This window comes from Symphalangus syndactylus, chromosome 1, assembly GCF_028878055.3.
Source record: "Symphalangus syndactylus isolate Jambi chromosome 1, NHGRI_mSymSyn1-v2.1_pri, whole genome shotgun sequence".
NCBI classification, from domain to species: domain Eukaryota; kingdom Metazoa; phylum Chordata; class Mammalia; order Primates; family Hylobatidae; genus Symphalangus; species Symphalangus syndactylus.
The window spans coordinates 127,191,226-127,216,163 of NC_072423.2; the positions used below are offsets into that span (position 1 = coordinate 127,191,226).

At 37.0% G+C, this 24,938-nt stretch overlaps 1 protein-coding gene across 2 annotated transcripts in view; it reads right to left on the reverse strand.

The window, feature by feature from the left end:
- Nucleotides 1–24,938, reverse strand: part of PDCD6IP (programmed cell death 6 interacting protein) — a 69,386-nt gene that overhangs the window by 25,819 nt on the left and 18,629 nt on the right. The window contains exons 4-9 of one of the 2 annotated variants that reach the window (XM_055284124.2): nucleotides 19,236–19,363; nucleotides 15,972–16,125; nucleotides 14,726–14,826; nucleotides 12,016–12,132; nucleotides 4,692–4,914; nucleotides 2,579–2,702 (exon numbers count right to left, since the gene is read on the reverse strand). In XM_055284124.2, coding sequence (XP_055140099.1) covers nucleotides 2,579–2,702; nucleotides 4,692–4,914; nucleotides 12,016–12,132; nucleotides 14,726–14,826; nucleotides 15,972–16,125; nucleotides 19,236–19,363 — 847 coding nt within the window. Of the gene's footprint in view, nucleotides 1–2,578; nucleotides 2,703–4,691; nucleotides 4,915–12,015; nucleotides 12,148–14,725; nucleotides 14,827–15,971; nucleotides 16,126–19,235; nucleotides 19,364–24,938 lie in introns of both variants that reach the window. The other variant, XM_055284114.2, reaches the window with a different exon arrangement.

The following is a 24,938-nucleotide window of genomic DNA, read 5'->3' on the forward strand; positions in this document are numbered from 1 at the left end:
AGTCAAAAATTCTATCCTAAAAAAGCAGTCTTTTATACTTTTGATTGTTACAGCATCTCTAACAAGTCAGAAACAATACACTAGTTATTTTTTTCTTTTTTGCTCTCTTTCAACAGAATCAATAGTTATAATTTCACATCAACTAGGCAAAATGTCAACAGAAAATAGATGATCTAAGTATTCATTACAGAATCTTAATCTGTTCTCAGTTTTGTAGCACAATAACAATTCCTCAGTTATTTCATTTACATGATGGGGAAGGGAGGTACATATCCCTATCTACTATGTAAAGACAAAAAGGCAAATGAAATGATGTAATACAATGAACTCCTCAGAAAATAAGCTCTGTAAAATCTCACACTGCCTGTTTATCGTATGCTAAAGTAAACTTACATTCCTTTCTTGTTAGAGAAAAATGATGGTAAAATCCACGCATTAATCAAAACTAAAAACATGAAAAGGCAAGCCAACTACAAGAGAAATACAGTTGGCCCTTGAACAACACAGATTTCAACTACGTGAGTCCATGTATATGTGGACTTGCACCTCCTTCACCTCTGCCACCTGTAAGACAGCAAGACCAACCCTCCTTCCTCTTCCTCAGCCTACTCAAACATGAACTAGACAAGGACGAAGACCTTTATGATGATCCATTTCCATTTAATCATAGTAAATATATTTTCTCTTCCTTAAGATTTTCTTAATAGCATTTTTTCTCTAGCTTATTTAAGAATATACTATATAATACATATATAAAATATGCGTTGACTGTTTATGTTATCAGTAAGGCTTCTGGTCAACAGCAGGCTATCAGTAGTTAAGTTTTGGGGACTCAGAAGTTATATGCAGATTTGACTGTGCAGGGGGGTCAGCATCCATAACCCCTATGTTGTTCAGGGTCAACTATATTCTCAATTATACGTATCTGACAAAGGACTTGCCTCCAAAATATGTAAAGAACTCTTTAAATATTAAGAAAAACTCAGTTTTAAAAACTGAGAAAAAGATTTCAACAGACACTTTACAGAAAATATATGAATGGCTAGTAAGCACATGAAAAGCTGTTCAGTATCATTAGTAATTAGGAGAACGCAAATTAAATCACAGTGACATTCTGCTACACACACACTAAAGTAGCTAAAACTAATAAGACTGACAGTACCAAGTACTGGTGAGGATGCAGAACAACTGTATTTCTCAAACAGTGCAGATAGCGATATAAAATGGAACAACCACTTTGGAAAACAACCTGGCAATTTCGTATAAAGTTAAATATGCTAACCACACAACCTAACAATTCCACTCCTAAGTATTTAACCCAAGAGAACTAAAATATGTCCACGCGAAGATTTATACATGAATGTTCACAGAAACTGAAATGTCCATTAACAGGTGAAAGAGTTAACAAACTGCTCTATAACCATAAAATGGAATACTGCTCTATAACCATAAAATGGAATATTGCTCAGCCATAGAAAAGACTCAAACTGATACACATAATATAGATGAATCTCAAAAACAGTAGCTAAGTGAAAAAAAGCAAAACACATTCTAAGTATATACTGTACATACTGTAAGCACTGTATATGTATATGCTAGAATGATTACACGTATTTTAAATTGTATAAAAAGTAAAACTAAACTTAAGACAGGGAGCAGATCAATAGTAGCCAGGGGTCAGGAGAAGGAGGACTGGGAAAGGGGCATGAGAGAATTTTTTTAGGGTAACAGTAATGTACTCTATCTTAATCATAGTGCCGGTTACATGGGTACATACATTTATCAAAACTAACTAAATGGCCAGGCATGGTGGCTCATGCCTGTAATCCCAGCACTTTGGGAGGTCAAGGCAGGAGGATCACTTGAGCCCAGGAGTTCAAGACCAGGAGCCCAGGAGTTCAAGAACAGCCTGGGCAACAAAGTGAGATCACATCTCTATAAAAAAATCAAAAAATTAGCCAGGTGTGGTGGCTTGCACCTGTGGCCTCAGCTACACAGGAGGCTGAGGCAGGAGGATCACCTGAGCCCAGAAGGTTTAGACTGCAGTGAGCCATGTTTAATGTTTACACCACTGCACTCCAGCCTGGTGACAATAAAACCCTGTCCCAAAAAACAAAAATATATATACACATACGCACACACACACACACACATATACATCTAATAATTGAACTGTGTACTTAGAATAGGTGTATTTTGTGTGTGCAAAATATACCTAAAATTTTTTTAAACCAATGAATTATTTCCTTAGTATTCAATCCATCAGAAACAAAAATTGGTTCAGAACACTAAACGTACCATGTATCTGAGTTCATTTCTACTTCTCATTTCCCCCAAATAAGTATCTCTTAAAATACAAATTTTTAGTCAAATATCCTCACCTTGTTTCTATAATTTCTTCCAACTATATTTGCTAGAGCTCCATAAATACGGTGTCCACCAAAAATAGTTGTGTGTGTCTACATTTTCTATTTTATATACTCTTGACATTTAGCTCTAAGCTCAGAAACTAAAATGTTCATAAACTAAAGAACAATCAAATGGAAAACTTTAGGCTCTAAAATTAAGCTCTACCTACCCATTTGCCAAAGTGGTGGCTTCTCTCATCTGAGCAATTGATCTGTTAACCAAATCGGCTTTCCTCTGATTATAGGCAGCCAAAGACTGCTGCACTGACACAGGAACCATCTTCTCAAATAGATCTAAAATTAGGAAGAGAAATTACAAAAAAATTTTAAGACAAAAACCCAAACTGTAAAAGTGACTGTTCATATTTTCTTTCCAATATTCACAGTCTATAAATATTTGATATTTAAAGATCAAAATATCAATAGTCTATTGACATTTAAAGATCAAAACTAAATCACTATTTAAAGCACAATGATAAAGAGAATTATCAGATCACTACATTCATGGACAATGGCGACAGTGAAAAGTTTCTTCTTTTAACTTAATTTTCTTTAACTTTTTCAGATGTGTTCATCATTGAGTTTGAAGGATCTTCAGTGACACTGTTCATTTGTTGATTAAACTGAATGAGGGGCCGGGAGCAGTGGCTAAGGCCTGTAATCCCAGCACTTTGGGAGGCCGAGGCAGGTGGCTCACCTGAGGTCAGGAGTTCAAGACCAGTCTGGCCAACTTGGCGAAACCCCATCTCTACTAAAAATACAAAAATTAGCCGGTGTAATGGTAGGAGCCGGTAGTCCCAGCTACTGGGGAGGCTGAGGCAGAAGAATCGTCTGAACCTAGGAGGCGGGGGTTGCAGTGAGCCGAGATTGTGCCACTGCACCACAGCCTGGGCAACGGAGCAAGACTCAGTCTCAAAAAAAAAAAAAAAAATTGACTGAGTGGGTCACGGCAGCAGGATTCCATTCCTGGCTCCAACACTTCCTAGTTATGTGACCTTGAGGAAATTACTTAACCACTCTGTGCATCAGTATCCTCATCAAATAGGGATAATAACAGTACCCATCTCAGGACACTTGTGAAAACTAATGAGCTAATATTTGTAAAGTGCTTAAAGAGTGCCTAGCACATGGTAAACACTTTGTGTTTGCTAAATAAACATATAATCACCCTTTCCCAGTAACAGAATATTCTCCTTGGGATCTCAGCTAGAGGCTACCATCTGTTGTATACATCTACAATGTCATAACATTTATTTATCTCATACAAATACCACTCCAGAAGTTTACATGTTTAAAGAAACAGGTCAGGCATGGTGGCTCATGCCTGTAATCCCAGCACTTTGGGAGGCCGAGGCAGGTGGATCACCTGAGGTCGGGAGTTCCCAGCCAGCCTGACCAACACAGAGAAACCCCGTCTCTACTAAAAATACAAAATTAGCTGGGCATGGTGGCGGGCGCCTGTAGTCCCAGCTACTCGGGAGGCTGAGGCAGGAGAATCATTTGAACCCAGGAGGCAGAGGTTGCAGTGAGGGAGATAGTGCCATTGCACTCCAGCCTGGGCAACAAGAGTGAGACTCCGTCTCAAAAAAAAAAAAAAAAAGAAAAAAAAGGAAATATTTTTGTGGTTTATTTTTATATTTCTATTTATTTTATTTTATTTATTTATTTATTTATTTATTTTGGAGAAAAGATCTCACTCTGGCACCCAGGCTGGAGTATGGTGGCATGGTCTCAGCTCACTGCAACCTCCACCTCCTGGGCTCAAACGAGCCTCCCACCTCAGCCTCCAAAGTAGCTAAAGCCACAGGCACGCATCACCAAGCCCAGTTAATTTTTTTTTTTTTTTTTTGGTAGAGACAGGGTTTCGCCAGTTACGCAGGCTGGTCTCTAACTCCTGAGCTCAAGGAATCTACCCATCTCAGCCTCCCAAAGTGCTAGGATTACAGGTGTGAGCCACCACATCCGGCCATATTTGTTTATTTTTAATGGCAGCATCTTAAATAACAAATGTTAAGTTAACAAAATGACAAGTGCTACAGTCTTAATCAAACACAGTTTCAAGTCTTCTAACTATTGTATACTTTACATATGCTTTATTATTGTTTACTTCCCATCTTAACATTGCACTGACACAATACAATATTTATTCTCATATTCATTTTAAACAACATGAATACAAATTATATTCAAAGCATACAACAGCAATTATGTGATTTTTAGCTAGGAAAAACAGAGTAAACTGGAGAAAAATGAGATAAAAGTGTGTCTGAATAACTGACATACCAGTAAATTTCTGACTGATGGGTACATTGACTGGGGTAGATTTCACAAGTGTGGCTTTGCCAATAGGATCTAGATCTTTAAGGTCTGGAACTCGATCATGATAAATGAAGTCATTATCCTTCTTTGCTGCAGTAAGGGCACGATTGATTTTGTCAGAAAAATCCTTCACATTAACATATTCATCATAGCGAGATGCCACTGTTTTAATCAGTTCTGCTGCATGCTAAAAAGAAAAATGTCAACAACAAAAAAAAAGAGGGAGATGATTTTCTTTCTCTTTCCCCACCAAGTATTTAAGCACTGGTTTCAAAAAAAAAATCTTTAATTTGAAGACCTGCATTTCCAGCAATGTGGCTGACAGGATTACCTGGAAATTCTCCTATCACAAAATACCCAAAAACTGAAGGATAATACATCACAGCTATCCCTATAAACACACAGGCAAATTATCAAGATAATAAAAGAAATCCATGAGCCAATCAGTATAAACTGACATTGAAGAAAGCTGGCTGTTGGGTTCTTTCTTTTTTTCTTTCCTTTTTTTAGACAGAGTCTCACTCTGACGCCCAGGCTGGAGCACAGTGGCGCGATCTCGGCTCACTGTGACCTCCACCTCCCAGGTTCAAGCAATTCTCCCACTTCAGCCTTCCAAGAAGCTGGAATTACAGGCATGCACCCCCACGCCAAGCTAATTTTTGTACATTTTGGTAGACATCGGGTTTCATCATATTGGCCAGGCCAGTCTCCAACTCCTGATCTTAAGTGATCTGCCCAACTCAGCTTCCCAAAGTGCTGGGATTACAGGCATGAGCCACTGTGCCCTGTCTGGCTGTTGGGTTATTTCTACATCCAAAGAATTAGCAATTAAAACTTAGTAAAGGCCCTCATGGAGACCTGAAACAAGGGTCTTGAAACCACACAACACAGAGAAGTGAGATGCACCTCTTTCACTCCTTCACATAAAGGCAGGAACCTCAAAGGGCCTAACTCTCAGTGAAAGGGTAGATCTGAAAAAAATTATCCAACAACACAGGAAGTGAACATGTCAACATCAGTAAGAAATTTTTTTTTAAGTTTGGCCTTATAAAAAAATGAACATAAGCCACATACAAATTTAGGTGGTATTAGGTATAGTGACACCACATAAAATAGACAATAAGGCCAAAAGCATTATTAGGGATAAATATAATACATAATCTTTTAATATTTGTCAATTTGTCAGAAAGATGTAAAATTTCTTATATTTTGCATGTAATAGTATCTATATAAACAATTATAATGAGAAATTGATACATTTACCCATAATCAAAGTGGAAGATTTTAACATATCTGTCTCAGCGATGGCTGGACCAGATTAAAAAAAAGTCCAGCCTGGGTGACAGAGCAGGACTCCGTCTCAAAAAAAAAAAAAAAAAAAAAAAAAAAGTGTAAGATTATAGAAGATTTGAGCAACACAATTAACAAGTTTGGTTTACCAGACATAGAGAACACTAGACTCCACAAATAGAGAATATATTATATTCTCAGGCATATAGAAAGCATCTACATCTATAAAATGACCAGATGAAGAGATAAAGCAAATCTAAAACACCAAAATTACAAGAATACAAAAATGGTTTAATACTAGAAAATCTACTTATATAATTCTCCAAACTAATAAGTTAAAAAATCAAATTTCTCCACAGATGTTGAAAAAGTATTTGATAAAATTCAATATTCTTGATCTCTTAAAATCTTAGTAAAATAGAAATTATAGTTCCTTAACATGATAAAAATCTTAACCTCCAAAGCTGGTATCATGCTTAGAGAAAGATAACCAAAACAAAACAAAAGCTACCCTTCAGTGTAAACTAGGAAATGGGAAATTGCACAAATTTAAATCACTTTTTAAATTTGTAAATCAAATTTGATTTGTAAATGTGGTTGAACCCTCCCCCAAATAGCAAACACTAGTACCAGAACCGTAGGTACGCCATACACAGAGGGGGAAGAAAGGGAAGTGCTAAGGGTGCCACCCTAGGTTAAAGCTACTTTAAGCAAATCTGAAAACAACAAAACAGGATGAGAAAACCTTGCCAGGTGACGGTAAAGGCAAAGCCAACTGGCCCCTATCATGCCGCCAGGGGACCACAGAAAAAAATGTGACGCTGAGGGGCCTCATCCCAAGAGAGCTGCTGAGAAAAACAGACAGATTAACTAAAAAGACAGGGTTGCTAGGGGAAGCAGAAAGAGAGAACAGAAAAGTAGGGAGGGAGAAGAAAGGGCATAAGCACTCAGAAAATGCCAGCAAAATATAAACCCTAAAAGTAGATGCATCAACTTGAAATGCAAAGGCTGTGAGGAATTCAGGGAAGCACAGGTACAGAGGTAGTGGGATTCTTCCTAATCCAGGGTAGGCTTTAAAAGCCAGAGAAGTGGACCTTAGGAGGGAGCCCTTAACACAATGATGCTTGTAAAGCTAACCCTGCCCATTTCCCCGCACAGGAACCTCCAGCAAAATCAATCTCATTCAAACATAAGTAACTGAAAAGGCAACTCATCTCTCAATAGAAAAAAAACATAAGGTAAAAAACTGAAAACAAGCAGTATATCTTTCCAGTAGATAATGAAAGCTCACCAAAGAAATATTGCCGCAAAGTAGATGAAAACAGCACGCTAAAAACTAAACTAAACTAAAACATTTAAGAACACAATGATAGTACCAAAAGAACAGAGGACTGGATGGCCTAAACCAGAGAGAATGATAGCCAAATAGCAAAAGACTATGAAACGGGAAGTGACAGAACTCACAAAAGTAAAGAAAAATACAAATTTATTTAAGAAAGCAAGACTGAGACATCTATACAAGGAGCAAAAGGGAAAACAGACATCACAGAAATCATAGTAAAAAACATACAGAACAAGAAAAAGTGAAGAAAACTCAACACAGAAGTTGGGAAAGAGGAGGCTGTTACAAATTAAAGATTAAGAGGGCATATCAATCAAATGCAAAGTGAGGACTTTGTGTGGATCCTGATTTGAACAAACCAAGACCCCTGAGAAAAAAATCAGGGAAAACTAAACTAGATGTGGATAATACTGGATTATGACTATTAACTACTAATTCATATTAATTTTGCTAGATTGGGATAATGACCCATCTAGCAAAATTTCTTAATTTTTTAAATTTTTGTTTTTTAAATTTTTTAAATCTTTATCTCTTAGAGACACAGGCTAAAAAACTTAAGAATGAAATGATACATAAGATAGTTGTAAAATACTCCAAAAAAATAAGGAGGAAAGGAGAAATAGCTAAAACACAAAATAGCGAAATACTGATAATCACTTAAGCTGGGTAACAGAAATTCAATGATTAATACTTTTATATATGTTTGACCATCATAGTTATACACTACACTTTTATATATGTTTTCCATCATAGTTAAACAAAAGAAAATTCATATGAAGAAACATATGCAAGAATAGTCAGGAAAATTCAGAAAATGAAAAAATTCAGGAAACAAGCAAGGACAGGCAGAAAAATTCAAAAAATGAAAGATAATACCTATCAGACATTAAAACAGTCTAAAGTATAAATAACTAAAATGATATGGAACTGGAGTATGAACAAATAAACAAGTCAATGAAACAATAAAAGCAGAAATAGATCCCAATATATACCGTGAATCTAATGTGTGATAAAGTCAGAATCTCAGATCAGTGAGGTAAACAAGGCTATTATAATAAATGGTTTGGGGACAACTGGCTAGCCATTTGGAAGAAGACTTTAAAAACTGGATCCATATCTAGCACCACACATCAGGATAAATTCCAAGTGGATCAACAATCCAAATATGTAACAAATTACAGACGTATTTATATTTTGCTATTGGCAATCCCATTTCTATTAATTTATTTAAGATATACCTGCTGCTATACAGGACTGTGCTCCCCAAATTTCATATTTTGAATCCCTAACTCCTAATGTGATGGTATTTGAACACGGGACCTTTGGAAAATAATGGGGTTTAGATGAGGTCATGAAGGTGGGGCCTCATAGGGGATTAGTTCCCTTACAAGAAGAGACACCAGAGGGCTTGCTCTTGCTGTTCACCATATGAGGACATAGAGAGAAGGCCATCTGTAAATCTCACCAGAATATGACCATACTGGCACCCTGACCTTGGATTTCCAGGCTCCAGAACGATCAGAAAATAAATTTCTGTTGTTTAAACCACCCAGTCTATGGTGTTCTTATGGCAGCCTAAGCTAAGATACCTGCTGAAGTATAAGATAACTTGTGTACCTGATTTTTTACTGTAGCATTGTTTATAATAGTGAGCCTTGGAAACATTCAAGTATCCAGCAATAGGAGACAGCAATAAACTGTGACTTACACAGTGAAGTACAATGCAGCTCTAAGGATGGTCTCCCTATTGCTGAATTAAGATGAAGAGATCTTCAGGATACATTGTTATATGAGAAAAGAAGGTACACAACACTGTATATATTAATAGCATACTACCACTTCAGTAAGAATGAGAAGTGAGAATGTGCAATGTGTGTGTGTGTGCTGTGTATGTACATATTTGCTTCTATTTCAAAGAAAGAAAAAAAAACAAGAAATTAATGGAAATTAACTATGCGGCAGTGGGAATAATGGATGGAGGGAACAGGATAGAGGGAAAAAGAGGAACAGGAATTGAACTATATAACCTTATATATATCTATTTTCCCAGTTTTGAAAAATTTCAAGCCCACAACATAATTAGCTAGGTTCAACAATGACCATTTTGCCACATTTGCTCTATCTATTCCTTTCCCATACAAACACATAATCACGTACCTTTTTTTCTTTTATTGCAGAACTATCTGAAACTGAAGTTAGATGTTAGGAGCCCTCATCCCTAAACACATCAGCAAGTATTCTATAAGGACAATCTCCTCAGTACCTACAACCTAGTATCATAACTAAGAGAACAATACTTGCACAAAATCAGATTTACAATCTTGCTAGGTCCCTCAATGAGTCAAATAAATCTTTGACATGTAGTCATTCTATATGAGTCATGTTTTTATATCTGTATATGTGTATGTGTGTTTCTATACCTTTTTGAAAATTGTATTTCATCATCTTTGAAGATCCACCAAGATGACCAAGAAGATCCATCTTCTGGGGCCACATAAACTGCACTGTTCAAGAAGTGCAACTCATGAGCTGTATTAAGTTCAGGTACAATTTTTCTTGGCCCCAGAAGTGATTCCAAGCAGTAATTTTACCTTTGCTGCCATTTTATCTATTGTTTTGATTTTCCTGATTGTGATTTTATTTTCATTTCTGGTTTGCACAGGACCAATAAGTTATTTCTCTTTGCTAGTAGCCATAACTAGAAAGTTGGTTTAATAGTGTGACCTCCTAAGATATCCATCAGAATCATGGGGTATTATTCTCTACTGAGTGAGAAACTACAGCGAATATGGTTTATTGGTCAACTTCTTGTCTGTTCTGTTTGCCTTCTTGGGAGTGCAAATCAATTAAAAAATATTTCATGCCTACTGGAAAGAATAACTGCCCTTTGAAATATGGATCAGTGAGTATGTTCTGTGTTAACTTTTTTTTGAGAACGGGTGTCACTATATTGTCCAGGTTGGCCTCAAACTACTAGCTTCAAACGATCCTCCCACCTCAACCTCCCAAGTAGCCAGACTACAGGCAGGTGCCATCACACCCAACTTCTGTCTTAACTTTAACCTATAACTAAAGCTGTAAAACTAAAGCTGCAAAATCTATGTGTCTATAACTGAGGAAAAGTCTTTACCTCCCTCCCATTATGTGAATTTGAAATAGTTTTCTTTTTCAGGGGTACTTAAAAATGAGATTAAATTTCAAGAGTTCTTTCTCTGACTGATTTATAGAGACTAAATATGGGCTTACTTAAATCTAATAGTCCCAGAAGCCAGAAAATAAAGAAACTAAACTTATAATTTAAATATGCTAGCCTTAAAAAATGAATCTTTCCCACAAATTTCTTGTTCAGAATCATTTTTATATATGAATCTAAGTTACTGTAATCAAAGTGAAGCCCCAGACAAATCTGGGTTTGACTTTTTTAAAAAGTCTTTCTCTGATTTGGTCACTGTGAGATGTTTTCCCATGAAAAGGCTAATTAATTAATCTGAACCTCCTAAACAACATTTCCATTGTTACGGTCTGAATGTGTCCCCCAAAGTTCATGTGTTCCCAATCCCAAAGTGTTGGGACGTGGGGGCATAATAAGAGGTGATTAGGTCAAGAGGGCTCTGCCCTCATGAATAGATTAATATCATTATCATGGGAGAGGGTTAGTTATCAAGAGAGGGGCTTCACTGAGCAGTTCAGCTCCCTCTTGCTCTCTCTCACTCACTAGCACTCTCTTGCCCTTCTACCTTTCACCACGGGTAACACAGCACAAAGGCCCTCACCAGGTGCCAGCACCTTGATATTGGACTTCTCAGCCTTCAGAATTGTGACAAATTTCTGTTCTTTATCAATTACCCAGTCTGTGGTATTACGCTATAACAGCACAAAATGAACCAAGACATCCATAGTATCTTCTAAAAATCAGTAAATATTTAAACTTCCCTAACTCAAATGCCTAAGTATCTTTCTATCCTCTGTCTACCAATACTCAAAACACAAACAACTCATACAAACAGCTCCTGCTCCTGCTGAAAAGTTGCCTCAGGTGCCATAATGTCACAGCAAGTTTCTGACAACCCCAATGCCAACAGTATGAGCAAAACTGCATAGAAGGTACTCTGCTGTTCACAAGATATATATATATATATATGCACACACATCTCTCCACTGTCCTCCTCAAGTTGTGGAAGTATATGCCCCAGTTTAGACAAAGACCAGGCCACAAGTTAAACACTACACATACTCCTGGAGCATGGCAATTAATTTAGAATTATTTTTACCCTAAAATAAACATGAATAAAAAAGAGAACTGAATGCAAATTTTGCATGAATTTTTCAGATAAAATATGAAACCTCAAAAAAACATGCAGTAAAGTCTAAAGATAAAAATAATCTGGAGATGGCAATTAATTTAGAATTATTTTTACATTAAAATAAACATGGATAAAAAAGAGAACTGAATGCAAATTTTGCATCAATTTTTTAGATAAAATATGAGACCTCAAAAAAACATGCAGTAAAGTCTAAAGTTAAAAACAATCACTTGTCGCTGCTGACAGGGGTGATGAATGGGAAAGGTTTTTATGCGCAAACTTGGAAATCTCACTAGGAAAAAAAAAAGAGGTCCAAGTTAGTTACTTAAATATTTATTACCAAGAGACTCACCTGTAACCTTGCAATTTCTTCTCCGAATTTCTTCTGCTGTTTTGCCAGGATAGACTGATGGTACTCAGCATTGGCCTGCATGATACAGTGCTTTGCAGCCAAGACAGGGAACACCTCCTGGAAATAAAAATACTGACCAGGGGAGAGTCCAACCACACAAACCACCACAGACAACATGGGATGCAGGAAGAAAAAGGAAAAGAAGACAGAAATTAGAATCACCCCATTAATGGTTTAGAGATTAAGGTTAGTCATTAGGTGTAAACAGAGAAGACGACATGATTTTGTGTGGATTGAAATCTATGAATTAAATTTTTTTCTTCCAATTGAAGGGGTTTTTTTAAACTGTTAACTGAAGCCAATTTAGGTTTTTACAATTCTCTTTAATTGATCCATGAAGTCAACATTTTGTTTACAAAAAGAAAGAAAAGCATGCATTATTAGAAAGAGAAGTAGAATGGACATTCACAGAGGCTTTAGAGGCTTTCTTATGAGCCCTTACCCAGCCTGTAGAGTTAACTAAACCATCATTACTCACATATACTAATGAAATTGCTCTATAGATGACTGTTTCATCATGTTTTTTAAAAAAGACAGTAAATTCTCACTTAAATTCATATCCTAAGAGGATTCTTACTAAAGATGATTTTAGCCATATAAAAATGATTTAGTATCATAGATAAACTAATATTTCAGTATCATATACTCAAAAACATATCATAGACAAATGCACTAAGTATATGACCAATGATAATGACAAAGTGTTATTTTGCCTATTTGTTTTGAAAATAATTCCAGTCAAAATTAATTTTAAAAGATCCAAAGACATAAAGCAGGAAAGCAATTATACTAGTAGTGGCTCTTCCAAAATGTCAAAATCTAACCTGTAACCTCACTGCTTTTAGGAAGTATATGATATTTAAAAAATCCAAGGAATTAGGCTAGACAATCACTATTTAAACAAAAAATGTAAGAGAATCAAAAACTGAATTACTACCTTGTGTGCTTTCCTGTCTCCCAGGGAATAATTTCCTACCTTCCTGGATCACTACTTGCAGACATTTCGGTTTTATAACTAGAATATGAAAATACCTTATGAGCTTTATTAGTAAAAAGGAAAAAATAAAAGACATCTAAATTTCAAACTACACTCATGCCAGTTCTCAGGGTAAGGCTGGAGCAACTTGGTTCTGAAACAGGAGATTTTCAAGGAATACCAGGAATGCTGCAGAGGTAGCTTCCAAGTCTTTGTAGGTGACTTTCTTCTCTCCATGACAGGACTGAACTAATGGCCCAACAGGATGTAACGGAACACTGTGCAGCTGAACATGAGGTCTTTCAGATGAAAAAAACATGAGAGGAGATCCCAAGTCTCTTTTTAAGAGGAAGGCTGTTAATGCCCAAGAGTCCTGGGCAAATTTCTACTAGGCTCTTGGTGTATCTTTTTTTTTTTTTTTTTTTTTTTTTTTTTTTTTTTTTTTTTTTTTTTTTGAGACGGAGTCTCGCTCTGTCGCCCAGGCTAGAGTGCAGTGGCGCGATCTCGGCTCACTGCAAGCTCCGCCTCCCGGGTTCACGCCATTCTCCTGCCTCAGCCTCTCCGAGTAGCTGGGACTACAGGCGCCCGCCACCGCGCCCGGCTAATTTTTTTTTTGTATTTTTAGTAGAGACGGGGTTTCACCGTGGTCTCGATCTCCTGACCTCGTGATCCGCCCGCCTCGGCCTCCCAAAGTGCTGGGATTACAAGCGTGAGCCACCGCGCCCGGCCCTCTTGGTGTATCTTAAATCCCCAGGAATCATCACATTAATTCCTTATTGATCATTTTCTGAGTAACAAGTACTGTTAATGCACTTATGTGCATTTTTACTTCACCCCCAAGTTGTCTGCAATTTTTTAATGTACAAAGATTCCTGAATATGACTTATAAATCAGTAAGTTCCCCTACCAAAAAAAATCATGTAACAGACACCATATGATGAAACTAATTCCTTGAACATTTCTGAAGGAAGTAGTTGAAACATATATTTCACTCAATCTTTAAGTTTTCTTTATTAATCATTCCAAATTTACTAGTGATTTGCTTTGTCATTAACAAATGATCATCACTGAATAGTCTTTTCAATTTTCACTTCAGAAAGGTTTACATTGAAACATTATACTTCCTGTGATATGTGGTTTAAGATGGTTGCTTTTCCTTAGCTGTCCATTAGCAGCCCAATTTTTTATCCCTGTTGGCAAAACTGAATTCTAATCAAAGTATCAGATGAATTTGTTAAGTTTTCTTTTCCTTTTCTCTTTATGTCTGTTTTTGCGCTTTAAGACTCATCTTTAAGAAAACAGGACAATAATTAAAAGTGTGAATAATCAACATGCTCAAGTATACATGCTTGTACCAAATCACCAATGATTCAGAACTACACAATGCCTTGATTTGATAAAAGTATTGAAAACAGATGGTCAACATTTTCCAGAAAGAGTTCTAGCTTGGAAAAACAAGTTTAGTAAAAGGTAAAGGCAAAGGCATCCCCTAAATATAAAAGAATTGTTCATGCATCTTAAATTAAAAAAAAAAACTATTTTTACTATATACTTCAGATAACTCTATTAAAACTTCAAATTTCTTTATGAGTTTCAACTTGCTTCTTATACACAAAAAAGTCTAAATATTTCCACATGCAAAGTAAGCAAGTGTTTATAAAAACAATAACTGACCTTGGGGAGAGTATCTTTGTATTGACACTGTTTGAAAGCATCACCAAAATAATCTGCAGCCTGATTAGCCAATTTAGCTATGATGGCATCTTTCATTTTATCTGGAATACAATATGAAATTGACCATTATAATTACAATAAATATGAGCTAATCTGACATGTCTCAGTATAAACACTGAGATCACAAGTTTGTACACGCATCTTAAAACATCTTTCTTGATGAAATCACATTTTCTGCACAAAATTTAAAACAGACAAAATAGATTAGTGGTTGCCAGCAGTGGGGAAAAGGGGAGTGAGGAGTGAATACTAATGGGTACACAGCTTCTTTTTGGGATGATGGTAATGTTCTAAAATAAGATAGTGGTAATCAAAACTCTATGAATATACTAAAAATTTTATGTTGTATATTTAGAAAGGGTGAACTTTAGTGTATATAAATTCTATCTCAATATAAGCTGTTATTTTAAAAGAAAAAAGTATTCCAATTCCTATTTCTTCCACATGATGACTTATCTCTTATTTTCAATTTCAGCCCATATTACATATTCAGCCCATATTTCAATCTCTCATGCTAACTTATATGCCTCACAAGAATTATTCTTATTCCCTTATTCCCAGGGCCAGGGACTGTGCCTGGACGACTCCTTCTTGTCATTTAGGTCTACTTTAAAGAGGACCTCCTGAAAGAAAGGCTTCTTGACTAATGAATCTAAAATTAGCCCAGCTTCCCCTACATCCCTATCCCATAACCATACCACCAGCCACTATCATATAATTCTTATTTTTTATAGCAATTATTTCTGAAATCTTATAGCAATTATTTATGAAATTATCCTGTCTACTTAATTCTTGCTTATCATCTCTCCCATCGCCAAAACGTAAGGCTGTTTTCTAACTCCGTTTATCTAGAAACTAGAACAGTGACTGGCACAGCGTAAGTACCCAATAAATATTTGCGAAAAAATGTCTGACATGTTAAAAACATACATAAATACTATTCCAGAATGGAGTGTTTAAAGACAATTACTAAAGATCCATTTCATGATTTCAAACACAGCCTACATTCTTAAATGTGCATTTGTGCCACAAATTCAGAAAAGGATAGCTGAAAATTTTCCATAATCCATGTATCAAGTTCAAGAAGGAAAGCTCAACATTGAACATATTATATTCTAATCACTTTCTTAATTTAAAAGCCTTATCACTTCTTTTCACATGCAACAAAAAGACAAATTGGAGTTACCTCTTGTGGCTTTTAAAAAAAATACTTCTTGAGCCTGTGCCAGCATAATCAAACTGAGGGTCCCAACAGTATCTGGAGAGATGTCCACGGTAGGCTCTCGATTTAAGGCAGATAAAACCGTCTCTTTAATGTGTAAAAAGGCACCACTAGCAAACTAAAGGGGGGAAAAAGAATTTCTTTAAAATCTATAGGAACTCAGCAAGACTTAATTTCCTACTGTTACATATAAAAGTCATTTCAAATGTTAACTCAGTGAACAGTTAATATATTTAAATTTTTATATTATGTAAAACCAATCTAAAACATCTGACCCACAGACAATAAGGTTATCTTTCTAAAACTCTATAGCATAACAAGAGATTTAACAAAGATTAAAAGTAAATTACAAGGAAAAACAAAGTAAACTAATGGAACAATCTGATTTAAGCTATTTTTAGATATACTTCCTCAAAATTAACATGAGAATACAGGCAGGGATAAACATTAAAATATTTTTAGTACTGCAATGCTCTTGCTTTGGTCCCAAACAAATTCATCTTTCAAATAATTAAACCTGCCACAGTTAGGGGACACCCCAAATAGTACATACACCTAGTCCTCTGAGGAACAGCATTACTACCCATTGCTAGTGATTTCTGCCTGGCCTTCAGAGCTCGCTAGTGAAATGTTCCCCATCAGATTTTTCATCTGATGAAAATATAACAAAATTATATTTTGTTAATACTAACTTTGCTTTTATGAAACAAATTATACTAAGAAAAAGAAATAAATCAGTCTGGGATTAAAAGGTGTCATGAGTTGGCCGGGTGCGGTGGCTCATGCCTGTAATCCCAGCACTTTGGGAGGCTGAGGCAGGCGGATCACCTGAGGTCAGGAGTTCAAGACCAGCCTGGCCAACATGATGAAACCCCGTCTCTACTAAAAATACAAAAATTAGCTGGCGTGATGGCACACACTTGTAATACCAGCTGCTCAGGAGGCTGAGGCAGGAGAATCGCTTGAACCCAGGAGGCGCAGGTTGCAGTGAGCCAAGATCACGCCATTGTACTCCTGCCTGGGCAACAAAGTGAGACTCCATCTCAAAAAAGAAAAAAAAAAGGTGTCATGAGTTAGATAAATAGACAACACAGAGAAAACTCAGAGTCAAATGTATTAAAATGAACAGCATGTTTCTGCAGTCATTAAGTACTGTAAGACTAGAGTATCTGCTAGGAATGAACAACTGAACTTGTTTAGTAAACTAGTGAATCAAAGTCTAGAACAGCAAGGTGTCTGAGTCTCTCATTTACAGATAAGGAACTGGAGGTACTACAGAGGTTAAAGAACTTGTCCAATGGCACAAAGCTTCTGGGTGGCAAGCAGCCTAGACAAGGACCTAGGTCTAATACCACCAGTTATCTTTCCATGATACCAGGTGCCCTGCTGTGAACCCTCACAGTATGGAATGTTTCTTTCATAATTCAGAATGACCTTTCTAAAATCTCATAAACCAATTAACTGAGTTACAGTTAACCAAAAGCTAAATAAAATTTTACTTCGTTTCCACTACTTTATTTATTTTGAGACAGTCTTGCTCTTGTCGCCCAGACTAGAGTGCAATGGCACAATCTGAGCTCACTACAACCTCCGCCTCCTGGGTTCAAGCGATTCTCCTGCCTCAGCCTCCCGAGTAGCTCAGACTACAGGTGCCCACCACCACACCCAGCTAATTTTTCTATTTTTAGTACAGACAGGTTTCACCATGTTGGCCAGGCTAGTCTGGAACTCCTGACCTCGTGATCCGCACACCACGGCCTCCCAAAGTGCTGGGATTACAGGCGTGAGCCACCACGCCCGGCTCGTTTTCACATTTTAAAATATTTGCCATGTATAGCCTCAAAAAGAAATAGCGTATGCATTATGTTTGTCATCTATGCCCATTCAAAACTGTAAGGCAAGCCACAATTTGGAGCATGTTGTTTGCTTAAGGTGTATTTTCCTTTTACTTTCTCAGAATAGCATCACTCACCTCTCCCCTAAATATAAACGGGAAAAAGCAGACTACCTCTGAGACAAGCAAATTTCATGGGAGGTTTGGGGGTGAAACAGTGGAAGGACATTTGGAATTACATGAAGTTTGGAATCAGAACTACTGAAACCCAAATGGACTGCTCTATTAAGACTTCTGACCTTTAGTCTCCTCGTATGTAAAATGGGAATGACATTATATGACATATATCACAAGGTTTATCTGAGAGTCAAATAATGTACATGAAAACACTTTGTAAATTAGAAATATAAAATTACAACATGATTTTATATATATTACTTAACACTGATCATTTACTGTTGTTTTAATCAAAACAAAAAAAAGCTGAATAAATAATAAACAACTGCTGGCCGGGCGTGGTGGCTCACACCTGTAATCCCAGCACTCTGGGAGGCCGAGGTGGGTGGATCACGAGGTCAGGAGATCAAGACCATCCTGGCTAACACAGTGAAACCCCATCTCTACCAAAAATACAAAAAAAATTAGCCCGGCGAGGTGGCGGATGCCTGTAGTCCCAGCTACTCAGGAGGCTGAGGCAAGAGAATGGCGTGAACCCAGGAGGCAGAGCTTGCAGTGAGCCGAGATTGCGCCACTGCACTCCAGCCTGGGCAACAGAGCGAGACTCCATCTCAAAATAAATAAATAAATTAATTAATTAATTAAATAAAATAAAATAAACTGCCACAAAATAACATGCCATATTAGTAAATGATTAGTACGTAAAATAGATTAGGCAACTTAGGGACATTATGTCTGACCACATTTAAATATGACCTCTCCACAAGTCTCAAAGTTAAAATTTTATTTTCTTGCCAATTTCTTGTCTTTATTTTTGTAACAACAGTGAAATTTCAAGTGTGTCTCACTCTAAGAAAACATATGAAAAGAATGTACAAATTTTTTTAATTAGGTAATTTATTTAAAATGGATTTACCCTAAATGCCTGAGACGAAACTTCAGACATTTCATAATTTCTTCAACCAACGATTATTGAGCCTCTATTATGTGCCAGGCACTGTGCTAGGTGCTGGGTATAAAACAATGAGGAATAACAGACCTGGTCTATAGACAGTTTATCTAAGGGCTTCAACAGTAAGAATCAATTCATTTTAAAAGTGCATTCGTTTAAGAAAACATCTGTTGCGTAAGAAGTATGTATAAACCTAAATGCAAATTTTTTTCCACTTAATCCAATTTAGTGTTGATCATTATTGAGTAACTACTTTTCCGCATACCTGGTAATGCTTAGCAGCGATTTTCAATCCTTCATCATTATCCAGGTTCTGTTCTGCTGCAATTTGGCTAGCTAAGGCTGCACAATTGAACAACACACAGCTCTTTTCATATCCTAAGCTTGCAAGAGCTGTAAAAAATTGAGAAAGAAAAATTCATCAGATTATTTTTTCTAAAGAAAACAAATGTTTCAAAGAGAAATACTATGACCTCTATCATCCCAGACCTGTTTTCTTGCTGTCATATGCTCCCATATTACAAGCTGCCCTTACAGGCATATTTATTTCCACAACAATATTCCCATCACCTAAAACGCTAAAGAACAGTAAGTTATTCTTTCTCTCCTTCCCTTTACTTCCACATTTCTATTACAATCAAATTCAAATGTAAATGTCATTTTCATGTCATTTCTCTCAGTTTCTTAAATTTGAATAAATTATTTCCATTTTTCCATCACCTCTCAAAATCGCATTGTCCCACCACAATCAAACCAGTTCCTCATTACTACAAATCTAAGTCAATGCAATTACCTCCTAGCTGGCCTTATGCTTTACTCCCTCATGCAAATACATTTCTCAAAGGGCTAGCAGATTAGCTGGGCTAAAACCCAACTCTGATAAAAAAAAAAAAATCTACACACCTCACATCCACTTAGGATAGCTCCTATTAAAAAACAAACAGAAAATAAGCATTGATGAAGATATAGACAAACTGGAACCTTCCTGTACTGTTGGCGGGAATGCAAACTCGTGGTTGGGCATGGTGGCTCACCCCTGTACTCTCAGCACTTTAGTAGGCTGAGGCAGGAGGATCTCTTGAAGCCAAGAGTTTGAGGTCAGCCTGAGCAACACAGCAAGACCCCATCTCTACAAAAAAAAAAAAAAATTGTTTTTAAACAGCCAGGTATGGTGGTGCATGTCTATAGTCCTAGCTACTCGGAGGCAGGAGGACCACTAGAGCCCAGGAGTTCAAGGCTGCAGTGAACTATGATCATGCCACTATACTCCAGCCTGAGCGACAGAGCGAGACCCTGTCTCAAAATAAAAAATTAAAATTAAAAAAAGTACAACTACTGTGGAAAACAATATGGCGGGTCCTCAAAATATTAAAAATAGAATTGCTATTTTATCCAGCAATTCCACTTTTGGGTATATACCCCCCAAAAAATGAAAGCAGAGTCTCAAAGAGATATATGTATGCCCATGTTCATAGCAGCATTATTCACAAGGCCAAACATGAAAGCAACCCAAGTGTCTGTGATCTGATGAACATATAAACAAAACGTGGTATATACATACAATGGAATATTAGTGAGCCTTAAACAAGAAGGAAATCATATGCTATAACACGGATGAATCTTGAGGACATTAAGCTAAATGAAATAAGTCAGTCACAAAAAGACAAATATTGTATGATTCCACTTATATGAGTTACCTAGAGTAATGAAATTCATAGAGACAGAAATCAGAATGATGGTTATCAGGGATGGTGGTAGGGGGAGGGGGGTTGTTGTTCAATTAGTACATTATTTCAGATTTGCTAGATGAAAAAGTTCTGGAGATGTATTTTACAACAACGTGAAATACACTCAACATTAGTGAACTGTACACTTAAAAATGATTAAGATAATAAATTTCATGTTGTGAAATTTTTTTTAAATGTAGTCTATGACTCTACTTGTATGAGGTACCTACAGTTAAATTCAGAGACTGAAAGAATGCTAGTTGCCAAGGGTTGAGGGGGGAGGGAAGAATGGGACATTATAATTGTTTTTTCTTCTTTTGAGACAGGGTCTCACTCTGTCACCCAGGCTGGAGTGCACTAGTGCAATCACACTCACTGCAGCCTCTACCTCTTGGGCACAATCAATCCTCTTGCCTCAGCCTCCTGAGTAGCTGGGACTACAGGCACAGGCCACCACATCCGGCTAATTTTTGTATCTTTTGTAGAGACAGGGACTCACTATGTTGCCTAGGCTGGTCTTGAACTCGTTGGTTCAAGCAATCCTCCCACCTCAGCCTCCCAAAATGCTGGGATTACAGGCATGAGCCACCGCCCCCCAGTCTGTGAAGTTATCATTTACTGGGCAGAGTTTCAGTTTTGTAAAGTGAAAAAGAGTTCTCAAGTCAATGTTTGCTCAATAATGTAAATGTACTTAATACCACTGAAGTGTACACTTAAAATGGTTAAGAAGGCATATTGTGTATATTGTATCACAATTGAAAAATAACTTTTAAAAATCTACAATAGCTCCCTATTACTTACAGAATTCAATCAAGATCTTGCATAATGTGCAAGGCATTGACCACCAGGCAAAATAAGGCTCCTTACAAAAAACACTGAACAAACCAATCTAGGAGAATCAGAACAATACTACATTTGCACGTTTGTGCCACAGAGTAGTACCATAAAGTAAAGCCCTCCTTGTTACGGTACTTTGGTGGCCTCCTATGTAATAAACCCCAGTTTTCAACTTGCTTCCAAACCAATTCTAGTCTCCTCATTCTAAACTAAAGCAGACATAAACACCAGCTACTCTAACCTACTTTATTAAAGATATGGAAAATCTAAAATAAACAGGTTGTGAAAAAAGCCTGCAGCAAAATAAAGGAAGAGCAATGTGAACTGAAAAACTAAGCCCAAAATAAATAAAGACAATTCCAGTCATAAACGATAATATTCCAAAGATCACAATTAGCATTCCTTAAAGAGATTCAAAGATGGTACATCCACAAAAGAAAAGGATTTTTTTAATTAATAAGAAAAAGCTTCTAAAAATTAAAAACTTGATTGTTAAATTTTTTTCAAAAGTTTTAAAGGGCGGAGGAAGGAAAAAAACTTTTTTTCAAGTTTTAAAATTAATATCTAGGCAATCTCTCAGAAAGAACAAAGTCAAGAAAAAATATAAAAATTATGAGTGAACTCAGAACAACCAACATCTAATAAAGTATTCCAAAGAAAGAGAGACAAAAGAGACAAGAAAATTATCAAAGAAATATAAGAAAACTTCCCAGAGCTTAAGGGAGATACGTGTTCAAACTAAAAGGGCCAAAAAGAAATGCCCTACACACAAATAAAATGAAATCCCATTAAGTCTTTTGAGATTTCTAAACATGAAAGATAAAGAGAAGACTGTAAAAATATTCCCAACAGCAAAGAAACAGATCACTTATAAAATAACAAAAATCAGACTTTTCATCAGTAACACTAGATACTAAAAGGCAAGAGATTGGCCAGGTGCAGTGGCTCATGCCTGTAATCTCAGCACTTTGGGAGGCTGAGGCGGGCAGATCACGAGGTCAAGAGAACAAGACCATTCTGGCCAACATGGTGAAACCCTGTCTCTATTAAAAGTACAAAAAGTAGCTGGACGTGGTGGCGCGCGCCTGTAGTCCCAGCTACTCGGGAGGCTGTTGCAGGAGAATCACTTGAACCTTGGAGGCAGAGGTTGCAGTGAGCTGAGATCACGCCACTGCACTCCAGCCTAGCGACAGAGTGAGACTCCCTACCAAAAAAAAAAGAAAAAAAAAAGCAAGGGATCAATGCCTTCAAGTTCTGAATATAATTTTAATTAATTCAATAACTATATACATTAGGCCAGTGTGGCAGGAGAGAGCAAGGAACAAAATTAAATATCAGCCAGGCATGGTGGTTCACACCTGTAATCCCAGCACTTTGGGAGGCCAAGGTGGGCGGAGCTCTTGAGGCCAGGAGTTCGAGACCAGCCTGGCCAACATGGTGAAACCCTGCCTCTACTAAAAATACAAAAATTCGCCAGGCGTGGTGGTGCATGCCTGTAATCCCAGCTACTCAGGAGGCTGGAGCACGAGAATCACTTGAACCTCAGAGGCAGAGGTTGCAGCAAGCCGAGATCATGCCACTGCACTCCATCCACCCTGGGCAACAGACCAAGACTGTTCTCAAAAAAAAAAAAAAAAAAAAGAATGAAATATATTCCAAACAAGAAATAAAAGTAAACTGTTTATATATCAGATACATATCTCAGTCTATTATGTTGCCCATAGATATTACCATACCAGACTGTAGTCTCTCATTTTATTTTGACAATTTCTCATGTATAAGAACTTTTATGAGATTTTACATATAAGAGCTATTTTATCTTTTTTCCTTTATTTTCTTCTATCCATCTAAACTTAAACCAGGTTTTCAAAACAATATATAATTTTCCTTTTCTCAAAGATGACTTTCTAAGTATTTAACTGTATTCTTGTTTCTTACTTGCTCTTTTTCATTTTTTTTTTTCGAGACAAGGTGTCACTCTGTCACCCAGGTTGAAGTACAGTGGCGTGATCATGGCTTACTACAGCCTCAACCTCCAGGCTCAAGCAATCCTCTCACCTCAACCCCCTAAACAGCTAGAACTACAGGCACATGCCACCATGTCTGGCTAATTTTTTTATTTTTTGTAGAGACAGAGTTTCCCCTGTTCCCCAAGCTGGTCTTGTACTCCTGGGCTCAAGTGATCCGCCTGTCTCGGCCTCCCCAAGTACTGGGATTACAGGCACGAGCCGCCACTTCCAGCCTCTAAGTTTTTCAAAATGAAAATAACTCATGAAAATAACAGCTTTCTAAAATTCAAACAATTTTTCTAAACTACAAAAAAATAATTAAAAATCACCCAAGATCTCATCTTCCAGAGTTAACCAGAATTTATTTTTTGGTATCTCACAAATAACTACATACACATTCACACACATAACTTTTCACAAAGTGGATACTATACCACACTCGAGTTGCCTGCAATGCACAACTCGAGGAAGAATTACTCTGGGTTCCTTATGAGGAGTGTCCCAAGGAGCCCAACTCAGGGGACCCTAGAGTTGTACAATGCAACAACTCTGAACTAAGGCAGGTCTTTTATTCAATATTTCGTTGATATAGCTTTACATATCAACAAATACATATATGCATTTTTATTCTTAGTATTCCAAAAGTACACAATATTCAAATGAATGAGTAGCCTTTTATTTAACCAAGACATTACTGAAGGACATTTAATTAACAATTTTTGCTACTAGAAATGCCTTGATGAACCACCTCCTGCTTTATGATCTGATTTTTTGCTTCCCAGTTTTTCTGGATACTTGAATTCATCACTCAAGTGTCTCCTAGTTCTCCTGCCACCTGCTCCTTATTCTCAGCCTGCCAAATTTCTTAAGTCATAACAACACTAAAAATCCTTTTCTTCACCTTGGCTCCCTCTCAGAATGACGCTCCCTTTGTCCCCAAATCTTTACTGTAGATTTCCTGAAATGAGCAACCCACATTTACTGTTTCCATTCCCTCAACTCCCATTCACTCCTCAATCTGATGCTTCTTCAGGATACTCCAAGAGAAACTTCTCTCTGCTAAATCCAGTGACTTCTCCAACCTTACATGACTTGAGTTCTGCCACAATGACTCTGTCAAGGATGTTCCAGCCTGGGATGATCATCAGAATCACCTGGATATATTTTCTTTTTTTTTTTTTTTTTTTTTAGACGGAATCTCGCTCTGTCGCCCAGGCTGGAGTGCAATGGCACGATCTCGGCTCACTGCAACCTCTGCCTCCCAGGTTCAAGTGAGTCTCCTGCCTCAGCATCCTGAGTAGCTGGGATTACAAGGCGTGCGCCACTACACCTGGCTAATTTTGTATTTTTAGTACAGACAGTATTTCACCATGTTGGTCAGGATAATCTCAAACT